This window comes from Acartia tonsa, chromosome 2, assembly GCF_053477335.1.
Source record: "Acartia tonsa isolate MP-2025a chromosome 2, ASM5347733v1, whole genome shotgun sequence".
Classification (NCBI taxonomy): Eukaryota; Metazoa; Arthropoda; class Copepoda; order Calanoida; family Acartiidae; genus Acartia; species Acartia tonsa.
In genome coordinates, this window is record NC_137261.1 from 10,496,398 (window position 1) to 10,518,846 (window position 22,449).

The 22,449-nt window shown below is 32.5% G+C and overlaps 1 protein-coding gene across 1 annotated transcript in view; it reads left to right on the forward strand.

The window, feature by feature from the left end:
• Positions 1-2,029: 2,029 nt before the first annotated feature.
• LOC145304289 (uncharacterized) overlaps positions 2,030-22,449 on the forward strand; it is a 43,865-nt gene continuing 23,445 nt past the window's right edge. Inside the window, exons 1-3 of the mRNA XM_080146148.1 lie at positions 2,030-2,609; positions 8,502-8,585; positions 20,090-20,159. Of these exons, the coding sequence (XP_080002274.1) occupies positions 2,095-2,609; positions 8,502-8,585; positions 20,090-20,159 (669 nt within the window). The 5' untranslated portion in view covers positions 2,030-2,094. The remainder of the gene's footprint in view (positions 2,610-8,501; positions 8,586-20,089; positions 20,160-22,449) is intronic.

Sequence of the window (22,449 nt, forward strand, 5' to 3'; positions counted from 1 at the left end):
AATCCTTTGGTTGGTAAAGCTATAAAAGTATAAAAAACCTATAAGGCTTATAACAATAATCAAATAGAAAAAATAATCAACCCTTTGGTATACTTTTTACATAGATGTTTTGTGCGAATACCTATTTTGTTGCATAAAACCTTGTACTTGTAATACTGGTAAATGTCACTTTACTTCAACGTGATTTCATCAGTTGTTTTTTCTATACTTAGAATTAAATACATTGAAATAAAGTTATTTTTTTAGTGTAGGTGCTACGATTCAGAAATGGACTATTAAAGCAAGAATATTTTCAAATATATTCATCCACAATGAGGATACACAAGAAAAAATATTGGATAAAAAGTGTGGACACTGTTAGTTTGAAACCATCCAATCAAAATTCAATAAAATACCTAATTTTTTTAAGCCAACGGTGTACTTACCTTGCCATTGTAATTTATATACAGTACAATTGTCTTTTCTCCCCGTTTCAATTTTTAAATCAAGACTATTGTTAAAACTTTAGTAACGCAAATCAATAGGTATTTAGTTTTCATACATTTATTTCTCCAATTTTGTGTAAAGAAATGTGTGTCTTATATTTAAAATACTTTGATAGAATGTTTAACTTCCTTATTGCCCTATTAAGCTTTCCATTCAATTTCCTTAGAGATTCACATAAGCACTTTTCCAACTATCGACACAATTGAATATTAAAAAAAATTTACCAAAAATTTGAATGTTTTTCACAAAAACTGGACCATGTCAATTCTATTCTGTGGTGTGTCACAACTAAGACGTCAAATTTGACAGTCATTCAGATATTCATTAAGTAAGAAAAGGGGAAGTTATAGAGATGCTACGCACCTAGATACGAGTAAATCAAGATATTAACTTATATTGCCAACCATCAAATATTATGTAGAGTACCTTCGCTACCAAAAATATTTCCACATGTTTTTGCATTTGTTGTTACTAAACATTGAAAACAAGGTAAATGTCGAGAACAACTTTTTAGTGTCGCCATGGGTTTTAAGGGATAAGAAAATGGAGGATAAATTTTGTATACATCTTTAGTGATGTTCAACAAAATTTCCCCTTTCTGTAGATATAAATTAATCGTTGAAAAGTTTGAACACTGCTGCTTTGGAACCAATCAATCATAATTAAGTAAAAGCCAACATTTGATACCAGTGTAATTCAAATCCAAATGTCCCCTTCCTCCCTGAGTTTTGCAAATAATATAATATACGCATTTTTGCCAATGCTTCGAAGGGACATGGACAAACAACCAGCTGTTTAATCATACCATGTTTGCGTAAATTTTCCCTTGTGACTTGTGTTATGCACTTGGTAGATGTTTTGTAGGTGATAGGTTCGGGTCTTGGTTTTGTTAGAAGAATATCAAGTATGGTTACTAAACTGGGACATCTGAATGCAAATTACACAAGTAACCAAAGATTCATAACCTCATTATCTTATTCGTTGGCTCAAAAAAAACTTTAAGTACTTTCTTGATTTTAGAGTTTAGGTATTTTTATTTTATTTGTCACCTTTCTCGAGTTTTTTTTTGTGAACAATTTTTTCCATGATGATATTTTGTATTAAAGAGTACTAGTCATAGCTAGCTTGGCAGTGCCTTATTGTCATCCAGGCAATATTGTCTGTACTTTTTTCAGCGTACCTACTCATTATAATTTGTTTTATCTCCCTGTCTGTATGTTTGGACATTTTCCTAAAAGTAACTTGGTGGACACTGAAACCATAGACGTCCAAGGGTGGCTGTAAAGAGGTGTTTAGCTCCCACACACCTCATTTTACATCAAAATAAAAAGCTTTGACGTCCCTGACTGAAACTCACCTTAATTTTGATTATTTAAAAATAAGGTAGGTGGGTTGGGTGGATTTTTCTATTCTATTTTCTAAAGATAGCTTTGAATGTATCAATCCTTGTTTCGATTAAAAACTTATTGAAGCAGAACAAAGTTTTTTCCAATTATTAAAATCTTGATTTTGTTAATATAAAATTTCTAACTAGTTAACCATTGTTCTTCTTACGTCTGATATGCTTCAATAAAAAATACACGAAAAATAAAACTTAAAATCAACGTGATGAATATTGTGTATCCGCTGCAGGCTGGGAATACCGCGGGCGCCCGCCAGATGCGGGAGGAACCGCTGGAATGTGTGAGCAAGGAGCACAACCGCGACGAGCATCTAAAGAATCTCGGCATGAAACGGAACAAGTCTATCCGCCGCACCATAGCCAAAAAGTTAAAGCGCAAAAAGGACGAGACAGACTTTAATAACAAGGAAAATCATGAGTGCGGCAGCGGAGCGGCTGTTCCACAGCCGCAACATTCATCAGGTAGCACAGCAACCACTAAACATCACCTACATCCGCAGCGAGAAATGCCCCTGCCGCCCGCAACCTCCTCGCGGCCGCCGAACGTCCACATAGAAACAAGGACGAGTATAGGCTCCAAAATTGAGGGCGGCACGCGGGTCGAGGTTTTGACGGTCGTGGGCAAGGGGGAGAAAGATTTGGTGGGTGAGACCCAGCCCCTTCCTGGACATATTGAGAATGAGATTCCCCGGAGGATGGATAAATTACGAAGGAGTATTAGGTAAGTCTACAATTTATTTTTACAATTAATGGGGAATTCGTCCTAATCAACCATTTTCAATTATAGTTTTAGAAAGAGTAATGTTAAAAAAAAACAGGGGGGGGGCATTTTTTCTAGGGGTAATTTCTCTCAGAAGAGTGGTAGGTAGTATCCTCCCCCAAAAAGGTTATTAACCTTTCTAGGACCTACCAGAAGCGGCATTGTAAAGGAGAACCATAATGGTTCAGCGGTTAGTGAGATCTTTGGGTACAGACATTTAGAGATCCTGTTACTAATGTATAAGAATTTTATGCAAAACTGAAATTTAGAATTAAACCCTTATGATTATTTGCATCCTTGTCTGTCTATTTTTCTAAAAGGTTCTATGCATTTTCTAAAATGCAATTTTGAACAGGGAAGAAGAACCTACAGTCAAACTAAAAAATAACCATTATTTAAACAAAATATTTATAGTATAAAGCAGGGAATGTTTCTTATGATCACACTGTGGTTTTAGGCTATTTCCTTTCTGGTGTGGGCATGAAAATTAATGCATCCTCCTCCCCCCCCCCCCAAAAAAAAAGGCAAGTTTTACCACCCCGTATAACAAAGCAACTATAAAATATCAACTAACTCCTGGGCCCCCCTTATTGGGGCAATGACAATAACCCTTAATAAGTTTATCAATGCTATATCCCTAATCCTGATATTTTTTGTGTACAGAAACAATAAAAATTTAGAATTTTCACATTGGATAACAATATTTGCCTCTTACATAATCATCGTTCAAAACCAAGGATGATTCAATTCATAGTTCATAGAAATGCAATGAAATTTATTAATAACATATGATATTGGCAATAGGTGGCATGGGATATCCATACTATCCTCAATTTTTGACGTAAACCCAAGCAATATAGCCTCAAACATGCACTTTCCTTGAATTATATTTTATTGATTATAAGGCAGTTGTATATCTTCCTGGACACTATTACAATCTACTTTGTAAAGGAGAACCATATCGGTTAGCAAGATCCTTTGGTACAAACAGATATCCTGTTATATTTAACTGCTTGACTACATTTTAAATACACATAAAATGCATTATGTGATTGTATCTAACTATTGCTCTTTTAATTAAAGAAAAATGGTTTAACTTGCCTGAATTTGAAATGTGAAACTTGGCACTCTTTGTTTTTAGTTTCCTACTTCTGCGGGGAAGATAATTTCAGGATGCAAGTAATTTGTAAAGTTCTCTTTAGATCAATGTTCATCATTGTTCCTGTAGCTATCTTTATACTGAAAAAGTAAATATGTGAATAATATATTGAAAGTGCTCAACTGTTTACGGTATTTATTTGGACCTATGTGTGGAACAACTAACTACTTGGGAGGAGAGGGACATTCAACTGTACATTATACTGGTACCCAAATTTTTTTAGCCATCTCTTATTCGTTGGCTCAAAAACTTTTGGTACTTTAATAAAATTTTAATTGGTTAGTTTAAACTAAAAGTATAAAAGTTTTTAAACTAATGATTAGAATCTTTAGAATGGGTAATTTTTTGAATCATCATATTGTCTGACATTGCAGACGAAGGTACTTTTGTTATAGTTTTCACCAATTATTTAGTGGCTTGTGATGATATATTTAAAATGATGCAATTTTTTTCAAAATTGAAAAACCTTTATTTACTTTGCCAATGAAAACTTAAAAGTAAGCCAATTATATAAATTCTTTTGCTATAAAGTGTTTCAAAATATGTTTTGTTGTCGCATTTTTTATCTACCTATACCTATTTCCCTGCAATTTTCACAGTAACTAAACTTTCATTCTGGAAAACTTTTATATCCAAAAGTAAAATGAGGTAGAGAGATGAAATTTTGTACACCTGGTTCTAATGATAATGTATTGCTTTAAAACTACAGTAGAGTTTGTACCTAGTGACTGGTGACTCTTTTGTCATTTGACTATTATTTATGTTTTTAAAAATTTTAAAAAAATCCTATGATTTTTCTTTTGTTTTACTTTCATTCTTATGCACTTTTTCTTTCACTTTTATTGTTTAATATCTAGATTTTCATTCAAAATAAAAAATATTAGCTAAAATCTATGGAAAATTTCAATTAGATTATAAAGTAAAAAATTACAAACGGAAAAGTAGGTTGCGAATAAAATCCGTAAAAGTGCGTGTTTTAAGGCTTAAAAATAGTAGTAGAACGATAATATTCACTGAATATGTGTATTTCTTATTGAAAAGAACTATAGACAAAATTTTTTTTTAAAAGTTAACATAAATTTGTATCGTTCTACTACTGTTTTTAACTAAAAACACACAACTTTTACGGATTTTACCCGCAACCTACTTTTCTCTTTGTATATTTTATCATAAAGATATAAATAACTATGGCAGCTGTTCCCACTAGAAAAAAAACATTCATTTTCTAATATGGACTTACGGACTTTCTGGTAAGGACAATAGAGTTGCTATGTTTTTCAGTGTATCTAACGATTAAAGGAATCATCATTCGAACCCCCACTCTGATAAAAATAATTTAACCAGAAAGATAAAAAATTTTTGTCAAATGGTCTATAAATTTAAGAAAATTTGAATATTTAGTAAAATTTATGGTACAAAACCTTATCAGTACGGTAACCATACACAATGCTACATACCAGGGAAGATGGATACATTATCAGTATGGTAACCATACACAATGCTACATACCAGGGAAGATGGATACATTATCAGTACGGTAACCATACACAATGCTACATACCAGGGAAGGTGGATACATTGAGATCCAATTTTATGCTTTACTTTTTATAAGGACGTCTATCTGTCTGTTTGTTCGTAGCGAAGGATCTGCAAACTTTGGGAAGCATCCTATAGGTCTAGGGAAGGTTTATATCTATTTTCGAGGAGGGTACCTCCACCCTACCAAGAGAAATCCTTCACTCTCAATTTTTCATTTTTAAATTAAATTAAAAGAAGAAGGTTGACTATAGATTATTTGTTTTAGATATAAAAGTTCTATACTTCCAATTGTATAAAGATGTCGGTCTACTTTTAATTGTAATAGTTATTTTCGCCCATTGTTATAGACAGCTTTCCGCGGATATTAGAATTAAAAATTAAAAGATTAAAACCAGTTTTATTAGCCTCGAGGAACCGAAAGCCAGGGCTTACAAAACTGGTTTTAATTTTATGATTTTTATTTTAATATTAGTGGAAAATTGTCTTTAATACGATGCTTTACTGAAAATAATATTTTCTGTATCTATTCCTTGGTACATGATAATAGAGTACATATTTTATCCTCTCAAGATTTATTTGGTCTATTTTCTAATATCATGGATACCTTTTTCTGTTACAATAGAAAATCTTCCCATTATCATATTTACTACTAGCGTCTTCGTTCGTAGATACCTCAAGGGGCACCTTCAATTTAAGAAGAAAAAGTAAAAAAATTCCAAAGAGTGTGACATTTTTATATTTGGAATATTTTTTCCTAAAATAGATAAAAAAAAACCTTCCCTTGACCTATAAGAAGCTTAACTGTAAAGCTAAAAACAAAAATAGCTTACTATATTATATAATAGCTTTGGCTTTGCCCCTAGCATTCGGGGGCTCTGTATTTAAATAAGGAATACAGTCGCAAAAAAATGAAATGTTTAGAAATAAAAAAGCCTAATTCCAACTCGGGAGCAATATGAAGATTACCCAAACTGGAGAACCCAATCGGTGTAGGAAATATCGAGATCTTAATTAGGTTGACATAAAAAAATACATAAAATCCTATTTAAATTTTATTAGAATCAGTAAAAATTGAAGAGAAATTAAGACAAGGGGAGATGCAAAATTATCCTATGCAAAAATTTACAATTTGAATTACATAGAAATACAATTTTAAATTGAAATATTTGGGCTCATCAGCCGCCAAATTAGCTGCATTTTTTTTTCTAAATATTATTTATAATTATTGATTGGTGGTTTAAAATAATGCCTCTTTCCTGGTTTCAACTGTTTGACCGCTTGGTGGCAGTATTTGTTGTAACAAAATTGCGGATGTTCAACCCTGCGAAATATTTTCATTTTTGATCAAAGTTCCTTTCAATTTTAAATATTGTGCACTGATCAAAAATTCTGTTGCATTTTCGGTTTAGGACATAGAATATAAAGAATAATTGTATAACAGGGCTGATAATGATTTAACTATGAGTTTATTAATTTTTGAGATGCTAATTGGACTTTTGGAATCACGTAAATTTAAGTGCACACCTGTAAAATAAAGTATGTTAATTTATGAAGCTAAAAGTCTATTAAGAGATAGGTTTATTTACAAATTAAATTGAGTGTTTCTAAATCATTGTTATTCTATATTCTAGTAATTGATTTTTAGAATCTTATTTTGTCAAAGGTTAAGAGGAAAAGGAGAGAAATAGAGTGTTTAAGCATTTCATCTAACTTTAATGCAAAAACTAAGAACAAAAGTATTATAAAAATACAAAACAAATCAAACAAATCTATTGAATCACAAGAATCCGAAGGCTTTAAAATACTTTCTGGAACCTAATTGTAAGACTACATAATGCATGTTAATGAGTTCTGCCTGCTTTCAGGAAAAAGGCTTTCACTTACACTTCATACCGCCTGACATAGCAGCAGTTTTAGATCATGACTTGAATCCATAATTTTTTATGGTTGCTATGAAGGAACATGCTGAAGAATTGCAACAAATTTTTTATTATGAAATGTTCTGTATTTGAACTTGTTCAAACCATTTTAACCCATAGAATTTACTTTTTTTGATAAATAGTGACCACCTCTTAATTTCATTTTTTTGTCAGAAAAAGATAATAGTTTTTCTTTTCTGGTGGGAGATAAATTATATCATTTGTATAATGTATATATCTGAATATATTTTAAATGTATTCTATACATTTCTAAAGGCAAAACCTTAATCTTTGGTACAATATGTACTTTTAACAATGGCATATTTAACATGTTAGTAACATCTTATTGTGACAACTATTTGAACTTGTTGACGGGTTGCAACAACTGCATTCTGAACAGGACTAGAGGGAAATGTTATTTTTAGAAAAATGATTCATCAAAATATTGGTTCAAAATATAGGGGGGGTGGGTAGGTTTTATTTTCTCTATGACTTTAGGTTAGGTTATTTAAGATAATATGTAGCCCCGCAGCGTTAGGGCCCACAGACGGAGTTCATAATAGGGGGGAAAAACCTATATAAAATTCCAAAATAGTTAAAGGGGTATTAGTGCTCAATAGGCTCTTTGAGGTTAAGCACCAAAAAAATATAGTAAAATTTTTTTAAAACCTAGAATTTATTTTTTTCCCTGATTTTTCCCATCTCTACTCTTTCATCTAAAACATTCCAATTCACTTTAAAATTCAATAGAAAAAAATACTTAAAAGGCTTGAACAATGAAAGGCATGGTTTTTAGTACAAAAATATTGACCTCAAAGAGACCTCAAGGAATATTTTACATTTCAATTCAAAATTAAATGGTCATGAATTGTAAAAAGAGAGATTTTTTCAATGAAAACAAGGATATAAATTTCCAGGTTATGGCCAACTTTGTTAGTTTTTAATAGCAGAAATGTCTTATCAAAGTGTGAACTGATCGGTCTATAATCATCTAGCTACTTATTATATACTAGGGATAAGACGATGGACATCCCCAATGATGAAGCAACAAAACTACCCCTTCTATACATTAGAATTGTTGGTTAAAAAGTTGTACACTATTTGAAAGCAACTAATGAATATTTCATAAAATAAGAGAGCATGTTTATAAAACTTCAGGTACCAGTGTAATTTACAGTCCAATGCTCCCTTCCTTCCAAATTTCAAAATAAAATTAATGTTTTTCTTAATTTTCAGACACAGTGTCCGTAAGAGGAAAGAAAGTGCCAATAGTGAGATGCCAAGAGCTCAGAAATGGCAACTGGACGAGTCAGCTGTCAGGTATATTAACATTTTACTCAAAATGGCAATTTTTCTCATAGTGCCTTGTCGAGCACATAACTCCCCTTGTTATAAAACAAATTTAAAATAAAGTTGAGGGTTATAAGTTTTACGTTTGTTTAGTACTTTAGGTCAGGTTAGGTTGTATATGTTAATGGTATAGCCTCGCATGGTTATGTCACTGGTAGCCTCACTTGGATATGGCACTGCAGGTATTGGCCTAATTAAGGGGGAGGGGAGGGTTTCAGTACTCGATAGGCACGTTGAGGTAAAGCACCAAAAATAGATGACTCACACTTATTCAGTTCTAGCAGGCATAAATGACTTGTAAAAGGTTCTTCCCATCATAAAATATAAAAAAAAAATTTATATATAAAAAAGAGAAAAATAAAATATACAAATATAAGAAAATTAAAATATACAATCATATGAAAGTATATACTCTACATAGATATTTGCAAATTTCACTATGATTCATCGAATAATCTTAAGGACGTTGACATGGTCGTGTTTCTATAGACTAATAAACCAACTCTATAACAGCAAAAGGGCTGGCTAATAAATACAGAATTCAAGAGGTGTTACAGTATATTTCATGAGCCCATGTTCATACTGCATTCAAAATTTAATCTCTACCTAAATTGCAAATATTCATATATACATAAAATACACCCATAAAGTAGTAGATTTATTTATATGGACATTTAATAAGATATCTTGGGTATAGTCCCTTTCGTGGCAACGCACCTTAAGGTTTGATTCTTCATATTTTTCACAGTAGCTTACCTTCTATTTCTAGCCCCTGCGGGGGGCTCTAACCCTGCAGGGCAAATTGCCTAACCCTGTGGGACAATCACATAACCCAATATAACCTAACCTAACCTAAAATAACCTATAAAAAGCCATTTTAAAAGAACGACGCATCGCTCTTTAAGGGGCGTTGCCACGAAAGGGACTATACCCGAGACCTTATAGTCTGTCTGTCTGTAAATGTTTGTTCGAGGTCTTTGATCATTTTTCATAACTTAGCCTTTTTGTAACATTTACAAAAAAAATTCATGTTTTAAATGGTGTCTCAACCATGACACTTTGGTTGAGCTTGGACTTCCGAATTAGCGGGAAGTTCACGAGATCAGTTGGCGAACATACAAACCCCCAATACCAGGAACCATCAAGTTTCAACAGCAGGTTTGAATATAGATTTATTGATGAAATTATTTCAAAGACCTGAAATTACAAGATCAATTAATAAACAGAATAAAATATTATTCGTTATCTTAAAACTTTGAGCACTAAAAAAATCTTTTTCTTTTCTTATGGTTAAAGAATCTTTGGAAACTTTGGCTTTAAAGGAAAATTATTTGGTTTAATAAATCCTTGTTAAATGCAACAATAAGGCACATAACAATTACTAAAACATATATTAATCATAATTAAGTTTCATGCTTAGCTGGCTAAAGCCTTTTTAAAACTACATATAATCGTCCTATACACCATTCTTCTTAATCAAATTAACAAATTCTACCTGAAGCTCTTATGGTTTCAAATCCCTGATATACTAGGGTCGTTCACACACTCAATGAGACCAATGATAGGCCCAATTTTGTTCTCCGAAATCTTCACACTCTCATATCTCATTCAAAAGTAAAAAACGTGGGCGCATATAAACAATCCATGCTGCGTCACTTTATGAAGGGAAAGTCAAAAAAGACGACATTTGCGCTTAATTCTAGGATTAATGATAAGGAATTAATTTTGCACTTGATAAACACAAAGCTTCCTCGAAAAGAGGTTAAGACACACCCCCCGTTTGAAAGTCAAATTAACTTCCTTAACGAGATTCAAGGTTTTTTTCGCGCTGAGCATTAGCAACATTTCTCACTAAACTCAACTCACCATAATCACATGAGAATGGCCACATCCCGAAAACGTGACAATTTTGCTCCTAACTAAATGAAACCCCGTGAAATGCATACACAATATTATACTCCTCACTAGGACTCATAATACCTCACATTTTAGGATAGAAGGATGGGGATTGGTTTGTACCATACAACATTCCATGCACATGACAATCACAAGATCACATACACAAATCCTAAAATGGATAATCCTATTAATTATGATGTTGTAAATATAACAACTATACTAAATAATAATCATTTCATAATCAATAGGTAATAAATCATTATAAATAAATCAATAAGTACCTACGAAATCAGGTCGAAATGTAAACAATAATGGTAAAATAAAATGAAATAAATCTTAGACAAGAAAATTAAGATTTATAGGTACTTAAAACTAAATTTGTTAAGCATCAAAAAGAGTAGTAAGAAAAAATGTTTCAAAATCCTTGGGCAGAAAGTTTTTCAAACTTAATGAATAAGAACTGTAATATCTTAATCAACAATAAAACTTTTTAATACTTAAAGAATAGCAAATAATAATAATATTTTTGTTAGAATTTTCATCAAAATTATGAAAAAAATACCAATTTTTCTTTGTAAAAAATATGAGACTTTAAATATGAATTATCAATCATTCCTTGATCTGAATAAAAATGTTTACTTGATTGAAATTCATATATATTTTAAAAAAAATCTGCTAAAAATTACTTGATTTTTTTTTTCTTAGAATAAATATCGAATCACGCAACCTCGACACATTTATTCCTTTTTGTTAAACTTTTCAGGTAAGTTTTAAAATGAATTGTACTTTTGAAAAGAAATTAAACTCAATAAAATTAAATTTGAGCATATGAAATAGAATAAAAATTAGTCGCATTTCATTTGATTCTTATTTTAGGCATAAAATAGGCATATGAAAATGTGGCTTTTTACTAAAAAAAATCTCAATTTCCATAAAATAAGAATCAATTATTAATCATAATTTTTAACAACCGCTTTTATTTTAATATCTGCGATAAAAATGAAGGTAGAGTTAATTTAAAATATGCATAGCTTATCTTAAATTAATTCTGTAACATTCAGATAAAATATTAATCAATATTTTAATAATATCATGTCGTGTTCATTATTATAAATGCTTAAACATGAACGAAAATATATATACCTAGGAAAACAATTGCTAAAAGTATTTTCTCAAGGTTTAAAATTATCCGAAATCGCTAGGTACGTATATTACTACGAATCTCTGCTCTCGGAATGAAGAAAAATCTTAACGCGTGGATTAATAGGAATCCCAGCTCCCGGAGTGAACAAAAAAAAAAACTTTTGTACATGAATTGTTAAGAATCTCTGCCTCCGGAATGAAAGAAAATCTTTGTTTGCTTACAAATTAAAACAATATCTTGATTTTTTGCGATAATCTTTTTTAAAATAATAATAAGAAATATTTTAAACATTATCATAATAATTTTACATGTTGTGTTCTTTACTTTAATGCATTATCTCATACGAGAATCTGAGAAATAACATTTTTTTAAGCAACCGTGAACCATGAAAAAAATACCTCGAAAAATAATTCTTAAAAATCTATTTTTCTCAATCTAAAAAAATCTGCAAAAATCACTTTGTAGTTAATACACACAAACTTTTGCTTTTCAAAATCATACTTAAAGAAACAAAATCTTTTAAAATCTGCTTTAAAAGTCTAAACAATTTTGTAGAATTTTTGTGCTTAAATATGAACAATAAAATTAGTTGAATAATGAATACTTATTCTTTGCAGAACCTTTTTAGGTTCCCTTCACAAGCTTAATATATAACTTGTAATATTTTTTCTTTAAAGATCATTTTCACATAAATAGTTTATGTTGTAGATTAGATATGTGTGGTTTGGAATTTTTCAATGACTTTCTGGCGGCAACACCCGCCATATTTCCACCCGCCATTTGCAGGCCTCTTACCCTGTGTCGGGCGGCAAGATTGGCAGCAGCCAAGTCGATTCTTGATTCATGACAGCACCAGGGCAAGTAATAAAAGTGTGACTGTCATAAAATTTAGAATCATCTACCGGCTTTTGTCCGGCCGGAACCGAAACTCCCGTCGGCTCTTGTCCGGCCAGAACCGAATTTCTTATTGGCTCTTGCCCAGCTGGAACCGAAACTCCCGTCGGCTCTTGTCCAGCTGGAACCAAAACTCTGATCGGCTCTTGTCCAGCCGGAACCGAAACTCCCGTCGGCTCTTGTCCGGCTGGAACCGAATCATTCAGCGGCTCAATACCCGCCGTAACAATATTCTCAACGGCTACAGTATCGTTACCAATATCATCAGGAATAACTGCAGCACAACTAACATCATTATCAATATTAGCCACGGCAACACCCACCGTAGCCATGTTGTCAACGGCTGCGGCACTAGCAGAACCAAAAGGTTCATCAGCAGCGTTACAAGCAGAACCAACAGGTTCAATAATAGCAGCTACGGCAGACCCAACCGGTTCATTATCAACAGCTACGGCAGTACCAACCAGCTCATTATCAATAACTACGGCAGTACCAACCGGTTCATTATCAACAGCTACGGCAGTACCAACCAGCTCATTATCAATAACTACGGCAGTACCAACCGGTTCATTATCAACAGCTACGGCAGCTTTAAACGCAGATTTCTGCTGACCAGCTCCATAGTCAGCACTTGTACAGATAAAACCACTACCAAAAATGGTTCGCCACAACATAGACTGGCCCACTTTCTGGTAGGTTGATGGAAACACGTCAGGATGTGTATTTCCAATGATGATATCTAAGCCTCCACTAATATATGTAAATCTTTCTGGCGGCATCTTAAATATTTCGGCGGCGGTTTCCGGATGGACCGAGCGCATCTCGTTGCCACCTCCGAGGTTAGGCATAACAGCTGCCTCAAATTCTCTCAAGTTACCATCCCTGTCCTTCAGATAGAACACCACATTGCGGCAGGATGATTCACTACCGTCAGCAACAGAAATGTTTGTATATCTGCCGGTAGATTTCAGCTTCAACTTGTGGGACATCTTCTCAGATATAAGTGGTAGACTCGCACCAGTATCAAACATGACGGCGGCATGGCAGGCGCCGCCGCCAGGTGCTACAACTGGAACTATTTGCAGCAGGAAGGTACAGGTGCTAGGCGCAGAACTTGATTTGTAGACTGTATTCACACTAGCACTAGCCTCATGCAACATACGACTATGATAACCGTCGCAATTATTGGTGCCACAGACACCAAGCTTATCCGATTTATTACAATTGTCAGCAGCATGACCATCACACAAGCAGAGTTCACACAACTTATTCTGCTGGACAACTTTTTTTCGGTCAACAACATCCATCTTCTTAAATGTGGGACAACGGAAAATAGGATGTTTATCCTCGCAATTTTCAACAGGACATGCACTGTTCCACTTGGAAGCCTTGTCCTTTCCAGCCTTTCCATTCTCATTGTCACTGCGGCCAGACACTTGCGCGGCGGCAGCTCTATCACGATTTCTCTTGCCGGCGCCATTGTCATAGGACATATCACCGGCCAACATGGCACCCCTGGTCCTCTCCAGCAGTTCTACAATCTTCTGGATGTTTGGTTGGTTCATGCTACCTAGCTCCATCATAATTTTGTCTCTCAAATTTTCAGGGCACTTGTCTTTAAAAATATGAATAAGAGTTAGGTGATTGTAATCCTTAGCTGCAGAACCAACGATGGCTTCTACCTCCTGCATCATGCTCTTGAAGGTAGCAATTGCGCTAACCACGTCCACAGGTTTATCCACAGGTTTCATCTTGTTCAACTTAGTTAAAATCCTCATGAACCGGCGAGTGTTTGATAAAAACATCTGATCAAGAAACGCCCATTGTTCATTATGATCTCTAATCGCTGACACTTGCTTGCGTAGTTCCGGGTTGGTTATCACCTTCTCCATACACAACATCAGACTTAACCTCTGGTCAGCAAATCCATAACCAGAACATAGATCTTTAAAGACCTGTTTAAAGTTTGGGTAATCCGTGTCAGTACCGTCGAACGACGGCAACAAACTGTTGTCCCAGCGCCCATACTGCGGGTTGGAACTCCGAATATCCACGGCAGACATACTTCTGGAGAGCATGGCAGGTGTCCCACTCTCATCCAGGTTAGATGAACGACGTTCCATCTCTCTAAGCCTTCGGTACATATCACGTACTTCTTGGCGCAACTCCACGGAAATTTTAAGCACTCCCATGTCCATCTTCACCTTCTCAATGACGTCGAGGTTCCTGGCGACAGTGCTTGACCTCGCGTCGTCTGAATCATTGTCAAGCCAGTACAGAATTTTCGTACACTGCTCCAACGACGCATAAACTTTATCTGCAACAGATTTCTGCTCACTAGCTTCATCCAAATCACGCTTGAACTCGCGCAGCTCACTAGTATCCACGGCAGGTTTTAGACTTTTTACTAGGTCAGATTGGTCCTTGACCTCACTAAAAATGTCACGAATTGATTTTAAATTCACATTTTCACATGAACTAAAACTTTGGCAGGCTTTTAGATTTTCATAAAACACTTTTATCTGTTCGTCAAACACCTCTAGCCTTTCATTGCCAATAGCGATAGCTCGCTCAATTTTCTGCTTTTTAGTGAGCACCATATTGATTCACTAGGTAATTATTTCACAGAAAAATTGTCAATGTTTTTTTTTTCATCAATACACTATGTGCTATTGATTTATTGAAGAATGCTAACGCCTATTCTTCAGAACCATTTGAAATTGCTTGTGCAGCGCCTTCAACCATCATTCATTTGAAATTCGCTTGTGCAGCTCCATCAAACTTTAAGACTTTGAAATTGCTTGTGCAGCTCTTTCTTTTTTGCATCAATAATCTAGATGCTGTTGATCTCTTGATGAATGCTAACGCCTATTCATCAGATATTTTGAAATTGTCTCAACCATGACACTTTGGTTGAGCTTGGACTTCCGAATTAGCGGGAAGTTCACGAGATCAGTTGGCGAACATACAAACCCCCAATACCAGGAACCATCAAGTTTCAACAGCAGGTTTGAATATAGATTTATTGATGAAATTATTTCAAAGACCTGAAATTACAAGATCAATTAATAAACAGAATAAAATATTATTCGTTATCTTAAAACTTTGAGCACTAAAAAAATCTTTTTCTTTTCTTATGGTTAAAGAATCTTTGGAAACTTTGGCTTTAAAGGAAAATTATTTGGTTTAATAAATCCTTGTTAAATGCAACAATAAGGCACATAACAATTACTAAAACATATATTAATCATAATTAAGTTTCATGCTTAGCTGGCTAAAGCCTTTTTAAAACTACATATAATCGTCCTATACACCATTCTTCTTAATCAAATTAACAAATTCTACCTGAAGCTCTTATGGTTTCAAATCCCTGATATACTAGGGTCGTTCACACACTCAATGAGACCAATGATAGGCCCAATTTTGTTCTCCGAAATCTTCACACTCTCATATCTCATTCAAAAGTAAAAAACGTGGGCGCATATAAACAATCCATGCTGCGTCACTTTATGAAGGGAAAGTCAAAAAAGACGACATTTGCGCTTAATTCTAGGATTAATGATAAGGAATTAATTTTGCACTTGATAAACACAAAGCTTCCTCGAAAAGAGGTTAAGACAAATGGTTCAAAATTGTTGAATATCAATTCCAAACCTGGATTATTATCCAAACCTACTCAATTCAACTAAATGATATAACACGGTTCATTTAAAATACTACAAAATTTAACAATCACTTTTCAAACATAAATTATAATAATACATTATTTTTTCCCTTTTCTTTTTAGATTTTAAATTTAAAAAGATGGATCGTTACGAAACTATGCGTATTTGTTTGCTTTTTGATTCACCAAAATGAAATTCCCTTAAACTACAAAACCAAAAGTACTTGAATTCGATTTATTGTTTCATTTGTGAGCCTTGCTATGGATATTGTCATCCTTGTTAAAATCTATGAATTTTTATTTCCAAAAATATGTCTAAAGCAATCTTTTTGAACATAATTATTTTGACAAATCTATTGTAAGATAGCTGTAGTTTTGAAAACACAGACCTGATCTAATATTCTTTTGAAACCTGGCATTTCCCTGTATTTGTAAATGGACCATCCATGAAACAACCCCTGTTCTCTAATTCTCTTTTTATTTGAAGAAAGACATCATCAACAAAAGATTTTTAAAAGCGAAGCTTTTCTATAATTAGGGTCGGTCCGTCCGTACGTCCGTCCGTACGTCCGTACGTCCGTACGTCCGTAACGGATAGCTTTTTCCGTTAATTTAGGCATGTTAGAATTGTCCTATCGATTTCAAACTTTGCATGGTGATTCCTTTAGTAGTTAGGTACGATTTAGAAAGCGTAGCAACTCTATAATCATTACCAAAATGTCCGTACGTCCATTTTAAACATGTTGATTTTTTTACTTTTTTAACAACAAATTTTTATGTGATCAAATCATCGGATTGATCTGATTTTTTGTATATTGATTCCGGGGACAACAAAGTATAATGTAATAAGCGAAGCAACTCTATAATCAAGCCCTAAAAATGTAAGTATGTCCATAAAAATTATCCTGTATCAAGCAGTTTTACATCAAATTTACTTACAATTTTGCTTTGACTCTTATAAATTTATATTATGATAATTAAGTTCTAACACTTTACAAGTGTTAATGTCCGTTTGTCCTACCGTTTCAGTGCTTCGCTTTTATGGATGTTGTCATCCTTGTTTTATCATTATTGGAGGAAATGTTAATTTATAATTCATTGTCCAGTAAGTTACACTGGTACCCAAAGTTTAATAACCAAATAATCTTATTGGTTGGATCAAAACTTTGAGTACTTTTAATTGAATTTTGATTGGTTGGTTCAGTTTCAACTAACAATTAAATCTACAGAGGGGTTAATTTAGTTAATCATTAGGGATGATAATGTATTTATCGTCCATTGTCTTATTAATTCAGATCATTGCATAGATTTTGATAAGTTAGTGCTGGGGCCTGTTTTCAGATTAAAAGGATTTTGTTGAAAAACTGAGTTTAATTCTAAGAAAAACATTTAAGAAGCAGCATTATTCATAAAATGTACATGCTCACACACCACATATGCAAAGTATATTCGTAAAAATAAAAAAATGATACATAGAATAAATTATATATTTTAAAATCTATATACCTAATATTATAAAGAAAATGTATTGATTATATTCTTTAGTTTCCATTTACTTTATATCTAAAACCTATTTATACGTTTGTCTTGATTTCTTAAAATTTGCCTTATTTATTTGTTTATTGGCTAGACTTCACAGTTTAAACGTGAGTTATTGGAATTGATTTATACCTTGCTAAAAATGCTGTCAAAAAGTTGAATACACATAAGTTGAATGCGCATTATTGATAATTAATTTTCTAAGAAAAAATCATTCAAGTTTAATAAAGTTTTCAAAAGTTAAAGAAAATTTATAAAAACTTTTGCACATATTATATTAAAGAAACTGTTTATGTTGAATTTTTCTTTTTTTAAGTCTGGTTCTTTAAAGGTTCGGTTATGCTTTTTAATAGTCAGTTAAGAATTTGAGACAATCATTAAGAAGTGAATACTGAATAATAAATTACTATAATAGTCAACCAATTTCCTAAAAAACTGTCCGCTGGTGGAAAGAGATTCTGTTGTAAAATTCTATTTTAAAATTTTTTCATCTTGTCCTCTCTAAATGTAATATAACCTTATTTGTTTTACTCTGAAATAGTTAGCATACAAAATCGCTTAATATTTCATTGTTAATATCCATAATTGCGAAACACAGCAAATTAAACATAGATCAAATTAACAATTGATTATAAAAGATAAAATAATTCACCAAAACCTAAATAGTTACTCTCTTTATACATATATGCCATGAAATTGATAAAATGCAAGATTTAACTTGATTTAAAACAAGGATGACAGCATCCATAAGTAGCGAAGCTCAGAAATTATGAATGTATATTATGAATATATTTACAATGTACCAGTGTCATCCTATATATTTGATGAAATAGGGAAATGACAAAAACTTCAAAATCACGCACCTTTCAAGCACGAAAAATGAAAAATCTAGGAATCGATCTAGCACCACAATTTATAAACAAATCTGTATGAAACTTGATGGAAATATGTAGAATATGAGCATATTCAATCCCTGATAATTTTAGCCGCAAATCCTGAATAGGAATTGAGAAAAGAATAGAAAACCTAAAAATCTAGGAATCGATCTAGCACCCCTATTAATATAAAAATCGTAATAAAACTTATGTAAAATATGTAAAATGTAAATTTAAGCAATCCCTGAAAATTTCAGCCCATTATCTTAAAAAGGAGTTGAGAAAATCAGAAAAACATGAAAATGTAGGAATGGATCTAGCACCCCAAATAACAGACGGATGGACAAAACAATGTATAGATTAGATGTGCATATGTTATAAGAATCTTCACTAAAAATTTCAGCTTTCTATCTTTTATAGGAGCCAAGAAAATCACGTTTCCCCCACTTTGTCTCAGACGGACAGACGGACAGACATTTTGAATTATAGAGTAGCTTCGCTACTAAAAACAACATAAAATATTGATTATTCCAAACCCTGGGATAAACAAAAATTGGCCGCTGCTTCGCATGATGCTGCAATTTTGATCTTTTTAATGGAAGTTTTGATGGAACACTGTTTGCTATGTGTTTCAATTTCAATTTTATCTTCCGCAGCATTGGTTAGGAATTTCAATTTCATACATTCGAAAAACAACAAAATTTAAACCATGGCTTGGCACCTGCACATCAACTGCATGTTAGCCTCAGGGAAAACAACCATTTACAAATTTTAAAATCAGCTGGAAGTCTAAACCTGACCCCAATTTGACATTTCTTAAAAAAAAAAAAAATTCATAGTAACCAATCGAGTTTAAATTTTAGGCTTAGTAATGGCTGACGCGCGGCTGCCGAGTCCTTATTTAAACAAGATTAATTACATCCAAAAATAACAATTTCTTTTTTAACGTTATAACTACACAAGGTCATTTATATATTTTCCAAAACAAAATATAAAACTGAATTTTTTGTCGTTTAAATTTTATGTTTTTGACAACTTTTAAAATTTAATTTAAAAAAAAGATTTTTAAAATGAAAATGAATTTTATTTTTAGGAGAATAATTTCTCTATAACCTCTAAATTGCATCCTGTATTTTGAGAAACTATGATGTAGATTGATATCAATTTTTTTGTTGAGATTTCTAAATAATATTTAATATTAAGTGCATGGACGTCCAGGGGGGAGGGTTGGGGTAAAGTGATGATTACCTCCCCACCCCCAAGTAAAAAAGCTTGGGCGTCCTTGACTCTATGATGTAAAGATTACCCCCTCTCCAACAAAAAATTTTAATTTTCAATTTCCCCTCCCCTTTCCCAAATAAAAAAGCTTGGACGTCCTTGATTAAGTAAGTTGATGGATGTTAACATCATTGTCTATAGCCATTGTCATTCTTGTTAAGAATAACTATTTTTGTTTCAGAGCTGGTACATGCAAGTTCTATGTGAAATATTTGGGCGCAGCTGAAGTATTTGAATCACGCGGAATGCAGGTAAGCAATCAAGTATACGTTTAGCAGGAAGGGGGGGTACATTGGACTCTTAAAATATCACGTTTTCTTATTATTGGTTTGAAGACTTTGTTGCTCTTACTAAATATTAATTGGTTTGACTTAACAAATTTAATCTCCAAAAGGGATAATTTTGTCTATCATCATTAACTATATACATTTATCTTCCATTGTCTTGTCCCTTAAAGTCCTATTTTAAAATAAATTTTATGTAATCCCTATATGGATAATCTAAATTCAAAACACGTTAGAAGTAATATAGTTGGAATGATTTGTTGAATAGACCCTTGTTAGTTAAATGGTGACTTTATGTCAAATGCTATTTTTAAGTCAGACTGCATAATAATAGATAAAAATTTAAAAGAGCGAAAAGACTTCTTTTAGTTTGATTAATTAGCAATATATAAAATTTAAACAAAGATTTATCGAGAAAATAATTAATTTTCAAAATATTTCATCTTATTTCCAAATAAACCAATTTTGCCAGTAATTTATTTAAATTTTTGTAAAAGTTTATGATTAATCATTTTCAAGGCGAGATATTAATTTTATTCATGTTTAAATTGTTATTCATATTAATTTAATTTAAATTCATGCCATAAAACTTTTTAATAGTATGATTTTCAAAGGAAAAAGTTTTAGTTCATTATCTACTTTTCTAATTTAATTTATTAGAACATTTTTTTTTTTTGGGGGGGGGAGAGTCTAAATCAGCAAAAGAAAAAATTATTTTTATATGGCTTAAGTCACTTCTATCTAAAACATTTTATTATGAAATTCGAAACCGAATCAAAATGGATGAAAATAAAAAGGAAGGAAAAAGGATTTTGTGGATTGTGAAAGTAAGGGATTAAAGACCTATTAAGTCTAAAGATATTGTAATTTGTGGAAAAATAGATTACAGTTTCCCCATAATCTTTCTTTCCTTTTACTTTTCTTTCGGACGTTTTGTATTTTTACTTAATATTTTTATGTATTGTAAATATCTATGAAAAAATAGATTACAGTTTCCCTAATACAGGATTGGTTAATATTAGATCCGAAATAAGTTTGTAATATAAAAGTTTTAGAGCTTTGCCAATATATTATATTAGTTATGTACTCTTCGTGCAATCAGGGTTAAGGGACAACTGTGATCACTCTTTAAAGTCTAGACTTTACAGCCTCTTGGAATACTAGACTATATAACCTACATTCTAAACCTCTAAGCAATCTAGATTCTACAGCGTATACGTAATCTAGACTTTGCAGTCTTTTTTGCTATTTAGAATCTACAGTCTAAATGTAGTCTAGACTCTACAGTATCTACGCAGTGTAAAATCTGAGGTCTCAATGCAATATAGAGTCTGTAGTCTCTGTGTAGTCTAGAATCTGTAATCTCTGTGTAGTCTAGAATCTGTAGTCTCTGTGTAGTCTATAATCTTTAATCTCTGTGTAGTCTAGAATCTGTAATCTCTGGATAGTCTAAAGTCTGTAATCTCTGTGTAGTCTAGAATCTGTATTCCCTGTGTAGTCTATAATCTTTAATCTCTGTTTAGTCTAGAATCTGTAATCTCTGTATAGTCTAGAATCTGTATTCTCTGTGTAGTCTAGAATCTGTAATCTCTAGAATCTAGAGTCTCTATGCAGTTGAATATAAATTTAAAATATTTTGACTAGATTAAGTTAATATTTTCCAGAAAAATGACGTGTTACTTTTTTCTGATCTATTATCCCTGAAAATTGGTATACTGCACCACTCTGCCTCCCATTCAATACAAAACTAAGATACACAAAAGTTTTACAAACAAATAATAAACAAACAGAAAATAGCAAAAAAAATTTTTTTTTTTTTTTTAGGGGAGGTTGACATTTTTCACGAAAGTGCACATTTTAAGCAATTGAAAATTAAATTCTGTAGGTACAGTCAAAGTTGTTTTAGCTAATGTACTTTTACAGACGTACATAATGCCATAGCGCTAAAGTTGCTGAACTATCAGAACGTTAAATTAGAAGTATGGTTTGATAACTATTTGTGTTCTATAATAGAACAATAGCAAAAACTGGTATTTCGCTCAGGGAAGGTGAGGACATTAATGGTTAAATTTACATATTACCCTTTCTTTCCTTAGTGCCAAAAGAAAAATATAATACATGAGAAGTGGGGGTAAATTAATTCATCGCCCATTGTCCCATACTTGTGTCTCTTGGTATATCAAACTTTTGCTATATATAACAGCAAAGGTAGTGCAAAAAATTAATTGATTTCTATTCCCATATACAGTATACATGT